At 34.9% G+C, this 19059-nt stretch overlaps 1 protein-coding gene across 2 annotated transcripts; it reads left to right on the top strand.

The window, feature by feature from the left end:
• The first annotated feature begins 5802 nt into the window (after positions 1–5802).
• Positions 5803–17632, top strand: LOC105041245 (plastidic glucose transporter 4). 2 transcript variants are annotated; one of them, XM_010918124.4, is made up of 14 exons: positions 5803–5992; positions 6291–6587; positions 8061–8169; positions 8405–8472; positions 8766–8898; positions 8988–9087; positions 9180–9292; positions 10784–10877; positions 10986–11139; positions 13393–13539; positions 13652–13725; positions 14948–15036; positions 15169–15283; positions 16974–17632. In XM_010918124.4, the coding sequence occupies exons 2-14, from the start codon at positions 6308–6310 to the stop codon at positions 17154–17156; spliced, it is 1659 nt and encodes a 552-aa protein (XP_010916426.1). In that variant the 5' UTR covers positions 5803–5992; positions 6291–6307; the 3' UTR covers positions 17157–17632. The 2 variants fall into 2 exon arrangements, with proteins under 2 accessions (XP_010916426.1, XP_029119251.1); XM_029263418.2 differs by lacking the exon at positions 16974–17632 and adding an exon at positions 16248–16391 and having other exon boundaries at positions 5854–5992.
• The last annotated feature ends 1427 nt before the right edge of the window (positions 17633–19059 follow it).

Raw genomic sequence — 19059 nt, 5'->3', positions numbered from 1 at the left:
AAGAAGAAGGCAAGCAAGAGCGTAGGCCAGGTGAAACGATGGAGCGGAGGAGCACGGAGTAGGTAGGGGAGGGGTCAGGGCCAGAGGCATGGCGAAATTGACCTCTCTTTTCTGTCTTTTTTTCGGCACGGAAGAACGAAGCACTAGTCGACCGGAAAAGGATAAAAAATTTAAATATCGTTTTTTATGTCCGATATTTTAAATTATGCATTTTTTTGGATTTTATAGTTTTTTAAGGTTGAAATCTCATAATAAAAAATTCGGCAGATGCAAATAAGGACAAAGTCAGAAATAAAGTAAAAACGCCCATTTGTTTGTGTTTTCTTTCTTGCTGCAATCCTATTCTAATCCGTCCTTCCACGCCCTCCTGTCACGTGTCTCAAGGTCACGGTTCCTAAAAAACGTACCTTTTGCCATTGTAACGAAAACATCCGTCCAGACATTAAAGGCAAAGTTAATGGACAAAATTAATGATATTATTCTATTTTTATTGGATTTTTGTTACAGTACTTCAAAAACCATTTTGCATCTTCTCACTGTTATTTTTTCTTAGCCATCCGATTTAAGATGAATGGCACTGCAATATTGGCACGCAACTACTTTTAATCGGTCATGTATTTGACTGATTCAGCAAATAATTTAAATTATATAAAAATTTTATATATAAATTAAAAATAAATTTAAAAAAATTAAAAATATAAAATTTTTTACACTTTTTTCCTCTCGATTGTTGAGATTTATCTCTTCGACTCTCCTTCTTTTGCCTCCATCCCAGCAACAAGATCTGATGCCATCATCAAATTCTTCACGGACATTATTCCCATCATTGATATCACTTTCGAATCTTTCGTAGCCATCATCCTCGCTAAGATTGATCATCTGCATTGAATCGAAGAGCAGATAAAAGCAACCCCATGATAGTTGCTGCTGCTACTGATATAGCTATTTGGATGGTGGGCTGGAATAAATCTCACGATAATAATTTTATTTCGGACTTTCGTATTCCTTAAAAGATCTTCACTATTGTCACCGTTACACTCATGGCTATCATCTTCTAGATCTAGCCCCCTCTCAATCCATCCCAGACCTCCATAAATAATATCTTAATATTTTTATTTATTAATTTAAATATTTTTTTTATAAAATATTTTAAATATTTTTTTTATAAATTATTATTAAGAAGTACTATAGTAAAATTTATTTTTATTTGTATCATAAAATATTAATTTTGAAATTAGAGAGGGAATTTGAAATTGTAAAAACCTATTGTTTCATTACTCGTTATCCAAAAAGAACGTATTAAGTTAATTGGATAAACGGTGTAAATGGATCCGTCGCACCTAATTTTATAGCGTAACAAATAACACATCACGTTCTCACGAAAAGAAAACTAATATGTGCCATTACCTCAGTTACTCGTGTCCTGTTTTGGAACGTTAAAAATTTATTGTACCCACGGAGGAATCTAATGGACGGTCTTAAGCGGCGAAAACAGAGTGCACAAGATAAAGAATCATGGCCGTTGGTATACAGCTTGCTTGCTGGGTGGGTTGAACAACGGCTTGGATGAAACTTGGAGATGATGGTAAACCATGGGGCTGGGTAAATCAAAATCGTTTTCGTTGCAGAAGAGGTGAGCAATTAGGATGCTGCACGTGAGATGAGAAAGAGGGACCACAGAGTCTAGGTTGCTGATGGAGATGTTTGTCACCTGAAAGCCTACTTGGAAGTCGTTTCAGCTTTTATTTTAGTCTTGCATTTACTTCACCGCGCAAACCGGGACAAAGATGAAGCAACCTAACAGCGGATTTCGGTACTGCACATGATGAGGATTATGTAGGTGAGCTTTCAAAAATAAGAATCACAACCGTTTCTTTTCTTGGCCTCTCTGACACATTTTCTTGGCTAGAGGCGCAACATGAAGGCGGCGAAGCTTGATTTGGGCCTGCCGACCCACTTAAATCTGTCCAAAATAGTGCAGTTTAAATCAATTATTTAATGATCATGGTGGTTTAACTAGTCAATTTAGAATAACGACGTTTGACGTCGGGACAATGCTGAATGAAGAAGGGTGATGGGTCGGGAGATTGGAAGACTAAAAGAGAGTGCAATATTTAAAAATGCAAACTAATATACGACATAGGTTGATGAATGATCCCACTCCATTCTAGTAATTTTTGGCGAGTCTGAGGGCCATATGGTAGCATTGTAGTTATTCTGAAAAAAAAAAAAAAAAAATTAGTTTAGTTTTTCTAAATGATTACTATAGACAAAGAAGGGGAGAAACAAAAATCATATGGGACGGGCACCATAAAGAAAATTATAGGACGGGTTACCAATTTTGCCATATTTTCTTTTATGCTTAATTTTAAAGAAGAAACATAAATTTTATCTGACGACATGGGCAATGCACATACATAATCTATGACTTCTACATGAATAAGTACCATACCAAAAAATATAAGTGTTATTCTATCAACTTTCCTACTAATTATATTCATGCCTTTTTTCCAAAGCTATTAGTCTCCCTCAGTCAAATCTTCAAAAGATGGAATTTTGACTGATCACTAGACATTTTGCTCGAAACAATTGATCATTCATCGATCTACAGTTCAAGTAAATCATCTAGAGCTCTTCGATCTAAAATTCCATCCTTATATGATAATTACTCCTTTTTCAGTAGTTTTCTTGAAACAACCTATGTAACTTGATTTGAACATTGCATATGTGATGTATGTGACTTACCTTTTGTAGAAAGAAAAAAATTTAGAAAGAAAAATATTTGGGCCATTTGAATTTCTGGATGCAATCGCCAGAGAGAGAGTTTGGCCATGGAAGTGCACCAAATATTTTATCTTCTCTATGACCTCAAGATAGGGAGGGTAATAGGGAAAAAAATACTCATTGCCTCGTTGGGCTTCTGGAATAACATCATAGACCAAGAGTAGGGAAATACGGATGGACAGATATCTCAGGAATGAACGTTGGAAGGATTTGTATAAACAAAAATCGCATGGGGCGGGCATTATAAAAGACTATATGGGGCGGACTTCATAATATGTCACATATCTTTTAATATTAATCTTCAAGTATGAATCTAAAAGAATTTTTTTTTTTACTGACGGAGTTATTAATCTCATGATTAAAACATTCTCTTTTTTTCTCATTTTCAACACATAGCAATATATACATATGATCATATGATATACACTAAATATATAACTAGGTGATATATACTGTGAGCTTTTTTGATACACATCCAGTAACGATCCAAAACACACCTACAGCTAAATTGATATATAGTTTATCAAATTTAGTATTCATAAGTATACAGTATATGACTAGTTGATACACATCTAGTAAAATATTCATCCAACATCCCAGTACACACTTCTAAATAAAATGATATATTATTTTTAAAATATAGTATTTATCAGTATGCAGTATATGAATAAATGATGTACTGAACAAATGATACACACTAGATAGCTTATTCATATATATTATAAGCTTTTTTTGATACACACCTAGCAATGACCCAATACACCCTCGAAGCCCTTTCACTTCTGCCAAATTTTTCTTCTTTTCTAAGATCTCTATATTTAAAAATTTATGAGAATTGTGTATCGTTTCATCTAAAGGTGTGTATTGGGATGGCGGATGAATATTTTATAAATATATATCAATTGACCATATACTATGTTAATAAATACTAAATTCGATAAACTATACATTTATTTATCTGTAAGTGTGTATTAGATCATTATTAGGTGTGTATTAAAAAAAATTTCAGTATGTATCAATAAGCCGTCTAGATGTATTATTTGTTGATGTGCTGTGTATTGATGAATGTTATATTTTAAAAACTATGTATCACTTTATCTAAAGACATGTATTGGGACGTTGGATGAATATTTTACTAAATGTGTATCAATTAGTTGTATACTCTATACTGATGAAATTAAATTCGATAAATTATATATCAATTTAGCTATAATTATATATTATATCGTTGTTAGGTGTGTATCAAAAAAGCTTACAGTATGTATCATCTGGTTATATATTTAGTATGTATTACATGATCATATAGTATGTATCGCTAAAGCCCATCCCATATAATATTTTATAGTGCCCACTCAATATGATTTTTGTTCGATTTGTATCATACAATCGGTAGTTATTTTTTATATAAAAGCTTGAATAATTTCAGAGGCAAGGCTAAGTCGAAGTCAAGACTTAATTCGAGATCAGCTCAATTTAACTTAGATTTAAATTTTAATTTATAAATTTGGACCTAGACTCGATCAGTTTGTCTATGCCCTGCATACAAGCTTCTCCCAAAATAGGGATATTCTATGTCCAGCTGCATAAGTTTTTGAACCATCAAATAGGGATGAAAGTGGATCAGATAGTATCCATTCGGATCTATTTTGGTATTCGAATCTACTTGGATATTGATAGAAATTTAAGTATCCAACTGATATATGCATCCATAGATATAAATATGAATAGACAACTATCCGATTCATATTTTAATATCCGATTTCATTTACAATCCTATATAATTTTATATAACACATGAAATTTTAGAAAAAATAAATAACTATATCAATATGTTATTAACTTTATTTATCATCCACTTAATAATATCATCGATTATATAATTATAAAATTTAATTATCTAATTTATGTCTGTATTTATATTTATATTTTTGATATTCAATTTATATGTGTATCTGTTTAAAATAATTATGAATACAAAATTTTTGCATCCAACTAATATATGTATTTATATTCATTAAACAAAACCAATATGGTTATGAATATACAAGTTTTCAATTCATAGCAGAACCAATTTCAGCTCTATACCAAAATCATCCCTACTCATGTTCTCCACGTATAATGCAAGGGTGGTAACGTGTTGGACTATCAAATGTAAAATTTGGTCTAAAAATCCGAACCATATTCAAGCCATTTATGATGAATGGAAGACAATAAATTTATGACTTATTTTGTGTGGTCCTGCGGCTTATCCATCAACCAGATATACATTAGTCATATGCTTTAAAAAATAAAGCAAAATAGACACAAAACGAAAGGAAATCGAAGTATATATTACAAACGTAGATGTAAAATTGGCATACGCAGCTGAAAATCCAATAAATCCTAAAAATGACACGTGCTTCATTTTTCCTTCAATATCATTATTTCTTCTTTCAGTCATAAACTACGTTTTTTTTCCTAATGGTCCAAATTATGCTTTGACTAGTTCATGACTCACCTATAGTTATCACCATCTTAGAGACGTGGGATTGGATTTTGAGGATTTGTCCGTTCTTAGCAATTCATGAATCCTGGACACAAACTCAAACCAATCCATTTGAGGTTGGATGGGCCTTGAACTCTTGTCTTGGACAACCAAGAGCCAAGCGGATTGCGAAAAGGTGTGGCCTAAACTCATCCATCGTAGACAAATGAGACGATCTGGACAATTATTCCCAGGAAAAGGGCACCGAGCTTACCTACCGAAGGCCGGGACGGAAAAAAAACCGCATCCGCGACACCTTCATAGATATCATCGCGTATCATAAATGGCCGTTCGCAAGAACCCCACGCCACCATGAGAAACCATTGAATACCATTCGCTTCTGTCAGGTCTCCTCGTGGCCGGTCCATCCATTCTCCCCTCTTGCCACAAGAAGACGGCAGAAAAGGCTGCATTCCAGGCTTTCCGCTGGATCCCCTGTTCTTTTGGGCCTTTGGCGATCAAATTAATGCCCTTCCCTCGGAGCCTTTTTTTGGAAACTCCTCTCTCTCGCTCCAAAGCAGCGGAATTATCAAAGCTCGCTCCCTCTCTCGCTCATGAGAAGAATATATGTAGAGAAAGGTTCTGGAAACAAGAACCAGCGGCGGAAAAGAAGGTGAGCGGAGCCCCGAGAAAACAAAAAGAAAAGCGAAGTCTTCTTCTTTGCTTATATTTCTTGCACTGCAGGTAGATTGATCGATGAATCCTCACGTACCGACGCGTTTCATCGATATTTTTGCGCTTTTTCTTTCTTTCATTGCATTTCCTTTTCTTTTCCGTCATCTCGTTGCGGTGTTAAAAGTTTCGAGCTCTCGCGTTTGACTTTTCAGTGAGGCTAAGTTGTCGAATGGTCGTCTTCTCGAAGTCAAACGCTTTCTTTCTGTTTTTTTTTTTTTTTTTTGGGAGATCTGAATTGGCTCCTTCGCCAAGAAGGCACGTTTATGATTTCGTTTAGTAGATTTCATTAAATATGTTTGGAATCTAGGAGATCGAGGGAAAAAGATGATGCAAGCTGCTGCGATCGCTGGCAAAGGAAGCATTCTTGCTGCCTCTGAGCTCCACATTCATCACAGGAGAGGCTTGGCCGGTCTCGGTGCGTTCTGGGGAGGGAGTTCGGGACCGAATAATGTGTGGATCCCGAAGGGTGGATACTGCTGCGGAAGCTTGCCTTTCGGTTCTTCGCTGAATCCAGGAGGGGAGATGGCGCCGTTGAGGACAGGGGTGGAAGGGATCTTCAGGTCCAGAGGGAAACCTCGATGGGTCAGGGTCCAAGCTTCTTCTGGTTCGTTTGCTTCCCATGACTTAGGTCTTCTATTAATTCTTGGATGATGGCTGCTTTGATTGTTCTCTTGGGCTGGGTTTCTTGATTTGGCTGGCTTCAAAACTTTGGGAACCGTTTGATATTATTGGTCAAAGAATCTTTGTTATTTCTTATTGGGTTTTAATTCTCATTCCATCCATTTATAATTATCAATATGTCTTCTGCACATGGATGGACTATCTGATGATTGCAGTAGTCTGGTATTCTTTCTAAGTTCTTATATATTAATTTGATTGGAATTTTTTTCTGGTTATATGTAAAATCTTTTATGATAGAAAATGCAAATTCAGTGATCGCTTCCTGTGGAATTTATCTATTTATAACATGATGCATGATCACCCTTATAGGTTTTTTAAAGATTTTTGTATTGAAGATCTTGGCATGGATTATGTGAAAGGATGGATGGTTGTTAATTTCACACACTATGTACAAATGTCAAATACTTCTTGCAACATCAAACTTTGTAGGGAAGGGAAATTCATCCTCTACATGCCATTTCTTTATTATTATTTCTGGATCATACGATTCATAAGAAAGGATCTTTTCTCATAACCTGATACAAAACTTCATCAACTTATTAACCGATAATGGACTGATGGGAATACATATGTTGTTGACAACTAGGAATAATCGGGACAAGGTTGGGTATTATACTTATACCTGTAATGTTATATTTTCCACCTTCAAAATCAACCTGAAGACTAGAATGATGAGTACCAGTCAAGGGAAAGAACGCAATGCTTTCTAGTCATAGGTGAAACACCTGCAAGTTAATCACACAAGTGGAGGATTGATGTTATGAGAAACAGCAGCCAACTATCACTTTAGAGTTATAGTCGAGGATGTAGAAGGACCATATATTGAAATGGATAGTTTCTCATAATTTCTTGGTGTTGAACAAAGATCCCTTTTGACATTGTTACTTTTTCTTCCTTCTGCATGTTGATGGATGAAAATATAATGTCATAGATCCAACTACAGTTTCAATGACAAAGGGTGGTTTAACTTAACCCATGTTACTTTTTCACATGAACTCCAATTGATGACGCCAGCATAACCAAGTAGTCAAGAGTGAGTATGTTTCTTATCTGTGTAACCTCTTCCATTACTATGAGCTATGCTATGATCACCATCTCTACCACTAGCCCTATCCTTTAGTTTTCTAGAAAACTTTCTTCATGCCTCAGTGGTTTATATGATTGAACATAATAGGTACATATTTCTAGGCACTTAAATTGTTTTTATATGTTGAAGCCTGGAGGAATTATTTAGTCATTTGCATAGATTGGAAGTTCATGCATGACAAGAACTTCTAAATATTTAGCCAGTCTTGTTATAATATTGGATATTTGTTTTCACTATCATACTGTTACTTATGTTCTATGTTCTCTGTTCCTTAGTGACATATGATCTTTTTCTTTGACTTCATTTTAGGTGATCTGGAGGATGCTCCTGAAAAACTACAAGCAAAATCTTCTGGGACTGTCTTGCCATATGTTGGTGTTGCTTGCTTGGGGGCCATTTTGTTTGGATATCATCTTGGGTATGTGCTTTAGAGTAATGTTATATATCTACATTTACCACTTCAGGGTATTCAGGACGCATTCCATGGTCACATTCATATTATAATTCAACATTTCGAAGCTGCACTTGCAGTGATCGCGCTTGCATATAGGATGTGTTTATGGCCTGCCAATTCTTTGTCAGTATAAAAGCTATGGCAGAATTTGAACTGGAATGACAAGATCTTATTTGTTGAATGGTATTATGTATTGCAGCGTGGTGAATGGAGCACTTGAATATCTATCCAGGGATCTTGGAATTACTGAAAATGCTGTACTACAAGGTACAATGCATCAATGATTCTTGTTGGTTATTTTAATATCAAGAAGATCTCTTGAAATACTCAGCCATGATTGTTGTGAATATGACAGCTATTATTCAAAAGTATTAGGAACCAAAGCTTGTCTATTCTTTTTGACTTGTATCTAAAAGGTGCTGACTGGAGTTGATTGTGCATTTTAAGATGCCATATTAGTATGCAACTCCATCACTTGTTTGTGCATTCATAAAACTCTAAAGCGCTAGGATTTTAAGCTTTGGCTGCATTGTTTCACATATTTTTTTCCTTCTCTGCAGGATGGGTGGTTAGCTCGTTACTTGCAGGTGCTACAGTTGGTTCTTTTGCTGGAGGAGCATTGGCTGACAAATTTGGTCGAACACGAACTTTCCAACTAGATGCAATTCCACTTGTAGTTGGTGCATTTCTCAGGTGTGCTTATTATCGCTCACATTAGGCTGTAAATATCCAGTTTATCTCATGCAGATAAATATGTCTAAGCTGATGAAAAATGGTTGCAGTGCTACATCCCAGAGTGTACGGACAATGCTAATTGGCAGGTTACTTGCTGGAATTGGAATTGGAATCTCTTCTGCCATTGTGCCACTATACATATCTGAGGTCACTGATTTTGGAATGTAACATGGTCACTGTAATACTAGATCTTTAACAGTTGAATGTTCTCTGTAGCTGAAATATCTGCCAATATTCAGATATCACCAACTGAAATTCGTGGAGCACTTGGATCTGTTAATCAACTTTTCATTTGCATTGGAATTCTCGCTGCTTTGGTGGCTGGATTGCCTTTGGCAGGAAATCCTTTATGGTGTGTTTACCTTTCCTGGTTCTATTATAATATCAAAAACAGCAGGCACCAAATTTCATTTGATATTTCATTAACATGTAATGTAGATGGTTTCTTGTTAGTCAAGGAGAATTTTGGTTATGCCTGTGTTTACTAGATAAAGATTCAAACTCCTGTGTAATTTCCTATATATATATATATATATTTTAATGCATGATTTGAAAAAAAAATTGCTCAAAAAGAAAGTTATTTGTTGAGAATATTCATTTTTCAAATGTTTTGAAATGAAGAGAATTTTCTTGAACAGCAAAGTTAAGTAAAATAAAAGCCTAAAATTTTCTGAAAGAGGCTTAAAAATTATCCTCTCTATTAATTAATTATTCTGAGTGAAATTAGAAAAAGGAGAAATGCATTAGGTTACATCCTTTGCATTTTATGCCACTTATTGTATGCAATTTTCTTAGTACAACCAAATAAGAGATACTTCTCACTTCTTTATTCTCTTGTTTTCTCTTCCAGCATTGAATTAATCATCTTCTTCCCCAGTTTCCTACAACCAGATGCTTAAGAATCATTATATGGTGGCAGCACTCTTTCTTTTTGAAATAACATATGATTTCACCTGAAGTCAATGCTGTACGATAGTCTTTTCTTTCTGGTATGATATTGCTAGAATACTCTTGGTCAATTAACTTTCCAACTTATGCTACTAGGATGCTTCTTGGTGTATATGGTTATGGAGGTGCAAAAGATGGAGTTAATTACTTAAAGTGTTTATCCCAAAAAATCATCCAGAAGCAGTGCCATCATTCTTAGCATAGGCGATTCATTTGCTTTTTGAAATCTGTGGTAGATGGAAGCTCTGGTACTAAGATATTGGATATGACAGATTGACAGTTTCAAATTGTAGTACTCTTGGTCTATTAAGATGCCTTAGCTGAAGACATCACTGCACTTTCAGTATAAAACCTACTATAATCATAAATGCCATGTGATACAGGAGCATCTTTTCTGTGTTTCTATCCATGACACACATGATTTTAGATCCCGGAAAGTTTTATTTGGATTATTAAATCATCCAAGCAGTTTAGAACCCTAATGAATACTACCACTAAAGAACTCTAGCATAAAGCACCAGCGCAAATTAAAGATTCAAACCAGATATTTTTGTACCTCTCCATAAAAAGTTGCCACTTGATATTTACTTAATAACTACACCTTAAGCTTCAGCATACTTTTAGATATGTTCTTTTATTCTGATGATCTTGATTCTCTGTTCAAAAGACATATCTATTCACAATTCATGAGTAGATTTCTGTAAGTGATAATTGCGCTATGTGTAAGAGCAGTGTTGTTATGCATTGTTGGTTATTTGGTTCAAACCTCCTATATAACCATTATGTGTGGGAACTTTTGGAAAGGCGTCCATAGTTATATTAAATTTCAAAAAAACTCTAATTATTCTTAAATATATCTTGTATATACCATATAATATTCATATCCTTCATCTAGGTGGAGGACAATGTTCGGTATTGCAATTGTTCCCTCTGTCCTGATGGCATTGGGGATGGCTATTTCTCCAGAAAGTCCTCGCTGGCTTTTTCAGGTTATTGTTCACCAAACTGCTTAGTCTATTATGATAATATGGATTTATTGTTTCACAACTTTCTTTGTCATGGTGCCGAACTTATGTTTTTGATCTCTTTCAATATAGCAAGGAAAACTTTCTCAAGCAGAGACAGCTATAAGGAAACTCTTTGGAAAGGAAAAAGTTGCTGAAGTTATGAAGGATCTAAAAGCAGGTGGCCAAGGTTCCACAGAATCTGATGCCAGTTGGTTTGATCTCTTCAGCAAACGCTACAGGACAGGTAGTGGTTGTTTCTAATGCTATAAGACTGGTATTATATAGTTCACACTATCAAGTGCTTTCATTGTTTTGTCCTTTACAAAAAATAGGCTGTTTTGCCTGATGAACTTACATTCTTTTCATGTTTTGAATCTCTTGAATGAGATGTGGTCCATGCTTGAATGAACTAGTAAGACTTATATACATCAACAAGCTTGGATTCGATGTTTGATGCCATACCAATTTCCATATAAGCCACTTGCCGCAAATAACCATTCATGAATTTTTGTACCTACATATGCAAGAAAAAATGATGAATATTTGAGGGCATCCTAAAGACAATGCTTTTTAGTGCTATAAGTTTTCTTAGCATCGAACAATTTTAGGGATTAAATTTGTTTGAACTCAAAAAAGGGAGTTCTTATCAATAAGCACTGTATAATTAGAATTATGAGAATTTATTAGCAACAATGGCCTTTGGACTACTACTGCAGGCCATTAACAACAAATCTGCAGACTTCTAGAGCTATCTAATTTCATGATGACTAAGATTTTAAATCCCATTGGATGGAGGTGTCCCGTTTTCCCCATGGAATCGGATGCCCCACTATCCCGTCCTATTTTGGCAACGATCCCGATCATGTGATCCGGTAGATATCCTCCATCTCGATCTCCTAATTCTTTTCTTTCTTTCTTTTCTTCTTTCTTTTTCTTCTATCTTCCTTTCTTTCCTTTGCTTTTTCTTTCTTTCCTCATCCCTTTCTTTCTGTTTTCCTTTTTCTTCTTTCTTCTTTTCTTTTTCTTCTCTTTTCCTTTCTTTCTTTCTTTCTTTCATTTTTTTTCCTTTCACTTTTTCCTTTTCTTCATCTTTCCTTTCTTTCTTTTCTCTTTCTTCTTCTTTTCTTGTGTAGATGAGTTTCGGAGTCCCGATCCCGTCCTTGGTCCCATTTTCTCATAAGAATGGGCTGGGATGCCCCCTATCCCATTGGGACGTAAAATCTTGATGATGACAATTGATAGTGAAAATTGACATGAAAATTAAAATAATAAAAGGTTTAACTAATGCATATAACTTCTATGTTAGGATGTTCCTCTGAGTTAAGCTTGGCCTCAAGCTTATCTAGAACATAATATTATATATTCAAAGCTCCCAACTTCCAAAGATGCTATTACTGTAGTTGCAAATCCTGCTAATTATAGAAAACAAAACCTTCTGCTATCAAACAACAATGCTGTGTTTAGGGTTTTGCAACAGTACTAAAACTTCACCGAATAGATTTGGGCCCATCCACCTTAAAATTAATGGTCAGGATTGTCTCATGATTAACCTTGTCTAGAACTTGTTTCGACTTGAAAAGGGAATAGTAAACCTTACAATGAGTGGCCAACCTAAATGTTTTTGGATCCTTTGCAATTACCCCAAGATATATTTATTTATTCGTTTATGTATGACAAACACTGTTGTTATTTGCCATCATTCATATTTGAACCTGAGACTATTCACTTGGAGAGAAAGGGTACTAATTGGCTAAGGTAATAGCTGTAGTCCTATATCATACGCCATGTATTAGATCCTGGTGGAATAGTGGTATCTTGGCTGTCCCATTCCATTCCTGTGAGAAGACAGAATTAGATAGGACTCTGAAACTCATCCCCGAGGAAAGAAGATGAAAGAGGAAAGAAAGAATAGAAGGAAAGAAGAAGAAAAGGAAAGACGAAAGGAAGGAAACAAAGGAAAGAAATGAAAGAAAGAAAGGAAGGGAGCAGAAAAAGAAAGAAAGGAAGAAAAGAAGGAAGAATGGGAAGAGACTCACATTTTGAAAGAAAGAAAGATTCTTATTCTCGATTTCTATTTCACATTTTTCATTTCAAACTATGAACAAGAGATTAATTCAGCTGGTTCTCCATCACCTACTTGCTCGCTGATCCTACTTTGAAGCTTCTATCATGTGCTAATTCTGTACTTATGCCTTCTGTTTACCGCACACCATTAACTCTGGTACTCTACTATTGCCATCACATGTGTGTCCAACTACTCCTTTGTCAACATGAAGACGTACGCATAACATTAGCTTAGCATAATGCTGAAGCATTTTTCTCTCTTCAAGTCTTGGTAACGCTTGCTGACTGTACAACATTGTAATGCTGCATGTTTGTGTCATTTATGCTGTCTTTTCACCAAAACTGTATTTCTGCTTGTTCAGATGCTGCCTTGTGTTAGGCTGAAATATCCCATATAAGACACATCTTTTCTAACAAATGTTGTCGAATGCAGTTGTAAGTGTAGGGGCGGCATTATTCTTGTTTCAGCAGCTGGCTGGTATAAATGCTGTTGTATATTATTCTACATCTGTGTTCCGGAGTGCGGGAATTGCTTCTGATGTTGCAGCAAGTGCTCTTGTTGGGGCATCAAATGTCTTTGGTTGGTTTCTTCTATGTCTAAACTCAAAACATGCAAATTGAGTTTCTCTGATTTCAGTTTTGCATATTGTATGGATGATTTATTTATCACATGATTTATTATGTCATTACAGGTACTGCCATCGCATCTTCTTTGATGGACAGGCAAGGAAGGAAAAGCCTCCTAATCACAAGCTTCACTGGAATGGTAGCCCCTTTTTCTTATATAGTGTCCATCTATATCATATTGTTATTTCCCCCATATATTCAAGTAATAATGTAATCAATGCATTATAAGTGTGCAAGAACTTTGGACTAATACTGCTTAATACATGAATATTCGAGAATAAATGTGCATAGTTGCATTAACCTTCTTTGACAAGACACTCCATTCTTGGTAACAGAATGTTGTATTGCGGCATGTGCAAGTGCGCAAAAGCACCATTATTTCATATTTCTGGAAAACAATAAAACAAGTGTCCAACTAATGGCATTTGGTGCTATGTTTCCATGAAACTTGAGGAACATGTGCTGAAGTGAAATCTTACATCCATCAGATGATTGAAGAATAAATAATAAACACACATCATGCAGGTTAAATAGTTCGCACCGCATGTCATCACAAAAACAGAATATAATTAACGAATGAAGAGAATACATAATGAGTGCATAAGATGTTGTAATACATGTATCTACACTATGTATCTGTAAAAGCTTCAACAAAGTTAGTCCTTTTTTGCCTATTATTTTGCAAGAGCTATGAATTAATGTCTGCTAGGATTACCGATGGCAGCTAACATGTCAAAAAAGTTGTCTCCAACCTAAAGAGGTGTTAACTATGTCAACTATATTTGCAGCCACTTTTCATTAGTCTATCATTGGTATTAGGTTGGGGCTTGTGAATTCATGTAATCATGTTTTTCTGTCTATTTATCCGCCAGCAATGTCAGACTAATAATTTGTTGTTTAGGTGAAGATCTAAGAAACCCAATCTTTTATTTCAGAACTTCTCATTATTTTGAAAGTTCATGCTTTCTGTTATCTTCTTCTTCCAATTAGTCTGGGTAAGACTTGTCTTTACGTTCATGAGTTTTATGTTATCTTGACTTTAAAATTGTACATCATGTGATTGCAACGACCAAAAATTAAACATTTATATGATCATTACTTTCTCTACTTTTAGCTGTATTCATATTGGTTCTCCCAAGCGGAATTTTGGTTTGGCACAACTGCTATGGAAAGGTAGTTAAGGATAGCCATATCAACCTGTTGGCAAATGGAAGCACCTAAAATCTTAGTACACCAATGTTGTCTTGGTTAACCACCTTTTCTACATTCATGTCTTTGGTTTTGATATGTGATATATTTTGGTCAATTTTGAATTCCCATTCCTGATTCCTGTAATGCGGGGATGCCTGTGTTTTTTGAAGGCTGCTTCAATGTTGCTCCTTTCATTATCTTTCTCTTGGAAGGTTCTGGCACCTTATTCACGAATCCTTGCAGTGTTGGGCACAGTCCTGTAAGTGTATTTAATTCCCTTACAACTTGCCACCACCATGTTTTATTATTTTTTTTCTTATTTTTTAGTGTGTTTGTTTCCTCTTTTCTAGGTTTACTTGTAACTAAGTATGTTACTTGGTTTTGATAACAGATATGTGCTGTCCTTTTCACTGGGTGCTGGCCCTGTACCAGCCCTTCTACTTCCTGAGATATTTGCTTCCAGAATCAGAGCCAAAGCAGTTGCACTATCTCTGGGCATGCACTGGGTAAGTCAGGCCTAAATCTAGAAAAGATGGAATCATTTTTCACATGGGGATATAAAAAAGGTTTCTAAATGGGCTAGTTCTTCTGTCTTTCCTTTCTTTCTTTTCTTTTTGTTGCATGCGTGCGTGAGCATGTTTGTGTGTGTTTGTGGTAACATGATCAATTTATCATTTTCCTGCTTTTTCTTAATGTGACTTTCATGCTATTCTCAATTGCATAACCATCCCCCTTTTTTTTAAAGCACATGAAAACCTGTAGGCTGGGGAATGTGTGGTAGCCTCCAGTGAATCGAATGACCTACATCTTTTATGCCTATGCATTTAAATCACTATATTTTTTTGGTTTTGCATGGAAGTTCATGGTTTCTACTAAAGCCTCGAAATGCCACCTCCATATAGTCACGAAACTGGAGTTTGTTGTTCCGAAATTAGCTTAAGCCTTTTTCTTTTTCCTGCATGATCATGTATCGAGATGTTTTAGTTCCTGCTGCATTGTAGATATCTCATCCTCAAACTTCTTCCCCCCGGATTCTTACAGTTGCATGCTTTTATTTGACTGTGAATTTCTTTCATTGAAATTTGAATGGTGTGGTTCAAGTGGTTATTTTTTTGCATTGTTAAAATGCCTCTTTCGATGGCAAAGTGTTCAGGAAATAACTTCTTGATGGCTGATATTCTTCATTATGGAACCTATATCATGCAATTCATGCCTTTTTGTGAAATTAACACTTATATAATTGGAGCTTCTCATTCATCTGTAATTTTGTGGCTATATGTTATTACTATTTTTCATTCCACATTTGCATCATGACACCTACAGGTTGCATTCTTGTATTTATATGCATGTACAGACATATAAGAAAGAAAACGATATATGCATATACATTGGCTCATCTATGTATGCATTTTCTGATGTTGCTTATTATGTGCATGCATGATTCATGTTTATTAGTCTATACGTGTGCAGTTGCGAATAGGCATATAAGACACCTGATCACATGCTTGCTTATTGTCCGTGTATGGTGAAACCATTAAGTCACTGCTGGGGATTACTTACCCATCCACCTCAGGATGGTCATTCCCATTGAGCCCATGTTATTACTTCAAAGAATCTGCTGGGTTTGGTACTCTCTTGTTTTCCGAGTGTATGCATGCGGAGGGAAAACTGGCAGAAAACCACCTCATATTTGTGACATACATCTCAACTTATGTTCTGTCTCTGTGAGTGTGCCTACATGTGTGGGGGGAGAAATAGTGGAAAATCATCTTATCTTTGTGGCCTACGTCTCAACTTATGTTCATTTCCAGTTATGCTGGATTGTAGCAGTCAACATTTGAAGTGTACCTCTCAATCTGTGTTGTTGCTTCTGTTCTTCATTTTCCATAAAAGAGATTGGAGTAGTGAAAATTATTTTTGGTATTCCTAAACCATTAAATTTTCGTGGAGGCCCCACTGTCATCTGTATTCTGTCTAAATTGCTGTTCATGTCTTCCTTTGGCACTAACTTTCAAAACCCTTAGTAGATTCTTGCTTGTTTCTGATAATATTGTTCAAGGTCTTTAAAATCTTTCTTAGTTTGGACTGTGGTCATAATTAGATCTTGCCAAATTCTGCACTAGATTTTGTAATTTCCCCTGGTTTATACACTTCTAAAAAGCTAACTGTTAAGCTTGGATTCTTCCTTCCTCACAGATTTCCAATTTTGTCATTGGACTTTACTTTTTGAGCGTCGTGAGCAAGTTTGGAATCAGCAGGGTCTACCTGGGATTCGCAGCAGTCTGCTCTCTTGCAGTTCTGTATATATCTGGCAATGTGGTGGAGACAAAGGGCCGATCACTGGAAGAAATTGAGCGTGCCCTCACCCCTGCAAGTTGATCTGTTTAAGGCAACTGGAGCATTTTGCAGGTCAGGAGGGCGAGAACATGGAATTTAATATGCTCTTCTTCTTCGGTCCCCTGGAAATAATGAAAGGAAAAGTTTTAGACTTCTAAGAGGCTTTGTTGGCATTTCCAAGATGGTGTGCACGAGTTAAATAAAATTAATGAGATGAAGTGCGAAGACTACGTAGTTTCAAAACAGCGTTGTCTTTTTTTTTTGGTGGATATTTTACTTAATTTGATAGAAAATCAAGATACCATGGTTTGTAGTTCTAGTAAGCATCATTTTGTAGGATTGCGAGCTGCTTAGGTTATGGAAACTTTCATACTTGAGAAGATGTCCGCATCCGCATCAATGTGCGGATTGTTCTCACACTAGGATGGCAGTCTCTCTCTCTTATAATGTTATAGCGTCATCTTGGTTGCAAAGAAGCAGCAATTAATATAATTTTAAGAGTAGTTATTTAAATTAAATTCTTTGTAATTTTTGTATGATAAAAAAATATGATCCCGGTTCGATTTGGGAATATCGAGTCAGGGGTCGTCGATGCTAATGTTATCATACGAACTCTAGCTCATCCAAGATATCGGTCGTCCGCTCCTAAAATTTCTGAACTAGTATTATCTTTGTTTGGCATGTTATATTTTCATGATTAAAAATCTCAGGGTATCTACGAGGAACCTATTGGGTATTTTATGTGAATTCAGGTCGTTGATTATATAATACAAAGCCATCATATATATTTTATAAAAATATATTTATTAATCATATAAAAAATAATATAATAAATTATTAATATACTTATTATTATATTAATTATTAATATATGTTTATAAAAAATATATTTTATATGTATATATAATATTAATATAATATGTTAATAGTATTTTGATATATCAATTTTTTTTTATCAGATTGAGGATTATTTTTATTCAAAAAATTTTACTTCAAATTTATTGTCATGAGATGATCTTGGATACCTATTCTTAAAGATGAGTTTTTCCGCGTGGGATTGGACGGTGAGTTGGAGATTAGGAATCATTTGGGACCAATATCTCATAGAATCAATATGATGTAACTAAATGAGGTGATCTCATCATCTTCATTTATATCATTCATAATTTTAGGAGGGTAATAATATGGCATGGTAAAATAATTCTTATGTCAGATCATCATGTTTGGTATGAACAAGGGAAGAAAGAGATGGTAAAGAAGTTGGTAGACTTCATGCTTATTTTTTAAAGAGAGAGAAGGTAAAATAAATAATATGAGGAATTGGTATTTGATAAATCTTTGAGTGGTGATAATTCATGTTTGACAAAAATACTTTGAATAAAGCTGCATATATAATTATTAAATTTATTTTGATATTTTTTCAAATTTATTCAATAAAAAAATTTTATAAAAAAGTTAAGATGAAGATGGTATTATGTAAAGGACTACGTGATTATCGTCATTATATAAAAATTATTTAAAGATGGCAATGCTATTCTAGTATTAAAAAATTATTTTATGTTTAAAGATATATTTATAAATTTGATCATATTTCTATGTAGATTTACCTCCAATAAACGTAATAATTTTTTTTCAATGTCATTTTGTAGAATAATTTTTTCATCAATCAAATATACTAAAAGTTATTTTCTTCTATAATCATATTTTTGGATAAATGATTTCAAAAATTTTCAGATTACCCTATAATCTGACATATCCCAACCAAATGAATCATTAGGATCATCACTCTGTACTAATAGGCCTCTATCAACCATTTTTATTCTTCTTCTTCTTGTTTTTCTTTTTGGCCATGTCTATGATACCTCAATCCATCAATTTACATCAAAAGAACCGTGCCCAACTTACAAATATCCATAGGTATAAGGTGAGGATGTGGAACCATTAC

This window comes from Elaeis guineensis, chromosome 3, assembly GCF_000442705.2.
Source record: "Elaeis guineensis isolate ETL-2024a chromosome 3, EG11, whole genome shotgun sequence".
Lineage (NCBI taxonomy): Eukaryota > Viridiplantae > Streptophyta > Magnoliopsida > Arecales > Arecaceae > Elaeis > Elaeis guineensis.
This window is presented reverse-complemented; position numbering and strand designations above follow the sequence as displayed.

Excerpts from the sequence above, each read along its gene's own strand:
- LOC105041245 (XM_010918124.4), top strand. The coding sequence starts at position 6,308 with ATGATGCAAGCTGCTGCGATCGCTGGCAAAGGAAGCATTCTTGCTGCC. Across the intron at positions 13,726-14,947 it reads TCACAAGCTTCACTGGAATG|GCTGCTTCAATGTTGCTCCT; the intron begins GTAGCCCCTTTT and ends TGTTTTTTGAAG. Across the intron at positions 15,284-16,973 it reads TATCTCTGGGCATGCACTGG|ATTTCCAATTTTGTCATTGG; the intron begins GTAAGTCAGGCC and ends CCTTCCTCACAG.